The sequence below is a fragment of the Sphaeroforma arctica genome (assembly GCF_001186125.1).
Source record: "Sphaeroforma arctica JP610 unplaced genomic scaffold supercont1.12489, whole genome shotgun sequence".
Lineage (NCBI taxonomy): Eukaryota > Ichthyosporea > Ichthyophonida > Sphaeroforma > Sphaeroforma arctica.
This window is the reverse complement of record NW_014028069.1, coordinates 1-729: the sequence shown is the minus strand read 5'-3', so window position 1 is coordinate 729 and position 729 is coordinate 1. Positions and strand designations below refer to the sequence as shown.

At 31.6% G+C, this 729-nt stretch overlaps 1 protein-coding gene across 1 annotated transcript; it reads right to left on the bottom strand.

Annotated features, from left to right (window-relative positions):
* Positions 1-501: 501 nt before the first annotated feature.
* On the bottom strand, positions 502-669 carry SARC_17867 (hypothetical protein; the record flags this gene model as incomplete). Its single annotated transcript, XM_014288046.1, has 1 exon — positions 502-669. A coding segment is annotated over one exon (168 nt), but the record flags the coding sequence as incomplete, so codon positions are not given.
* Between the last annotated feature and the right edge of the window lie 60 nt (positions 670-729).

Here is a 729-nt window from a genome sequence, read left to right as displayed (position 1 = left end):
AACACACACACACACACACACACACATATATATATATATATAAATATAAATATACATACACACATACATACATACATACATACATACATACATACGTACATAAATACATACATACATACATACATACGTACGTACGTACATACATACATACATGCGTACATACATACATAAATACATACAGACATACATACATACGCACATACATACATGCATGCATGCATACATCCACGCACACGCACACACATACATACATACATACATACATATATATACACACACACATATATATATATATATATGTACACACACAAAACACACAGATATACATATATATATATATATATATATAAACATGCATATACATATATATATATATATATATATATATATAATATATTATACGTACATGTATTAGTGTAAATATGTACTAAATACACATCCTTAAAACTCAGCTAACATACGTATGAGTATATGTATGGGTTTTTATTATAAAGTTCTTACCTGATCGTTCATGGTGCACAGCTGCGTAAGGACATTCGCCGTGGCCGCAATGATAGTACCAGAGCCACTGACATTTTCTGGGTCGAATAGCAGATCAATATCCTTTTCGGTAAGCGCTTTGGTTTTGCTACTACCATCGTCTAATCCGGTCAGCAATGTAGATGACATAGTGTTTTCTATACTTTTTATGAACAATCCAGTTTGGCTTTTTGTCGTATGTGTGTGACT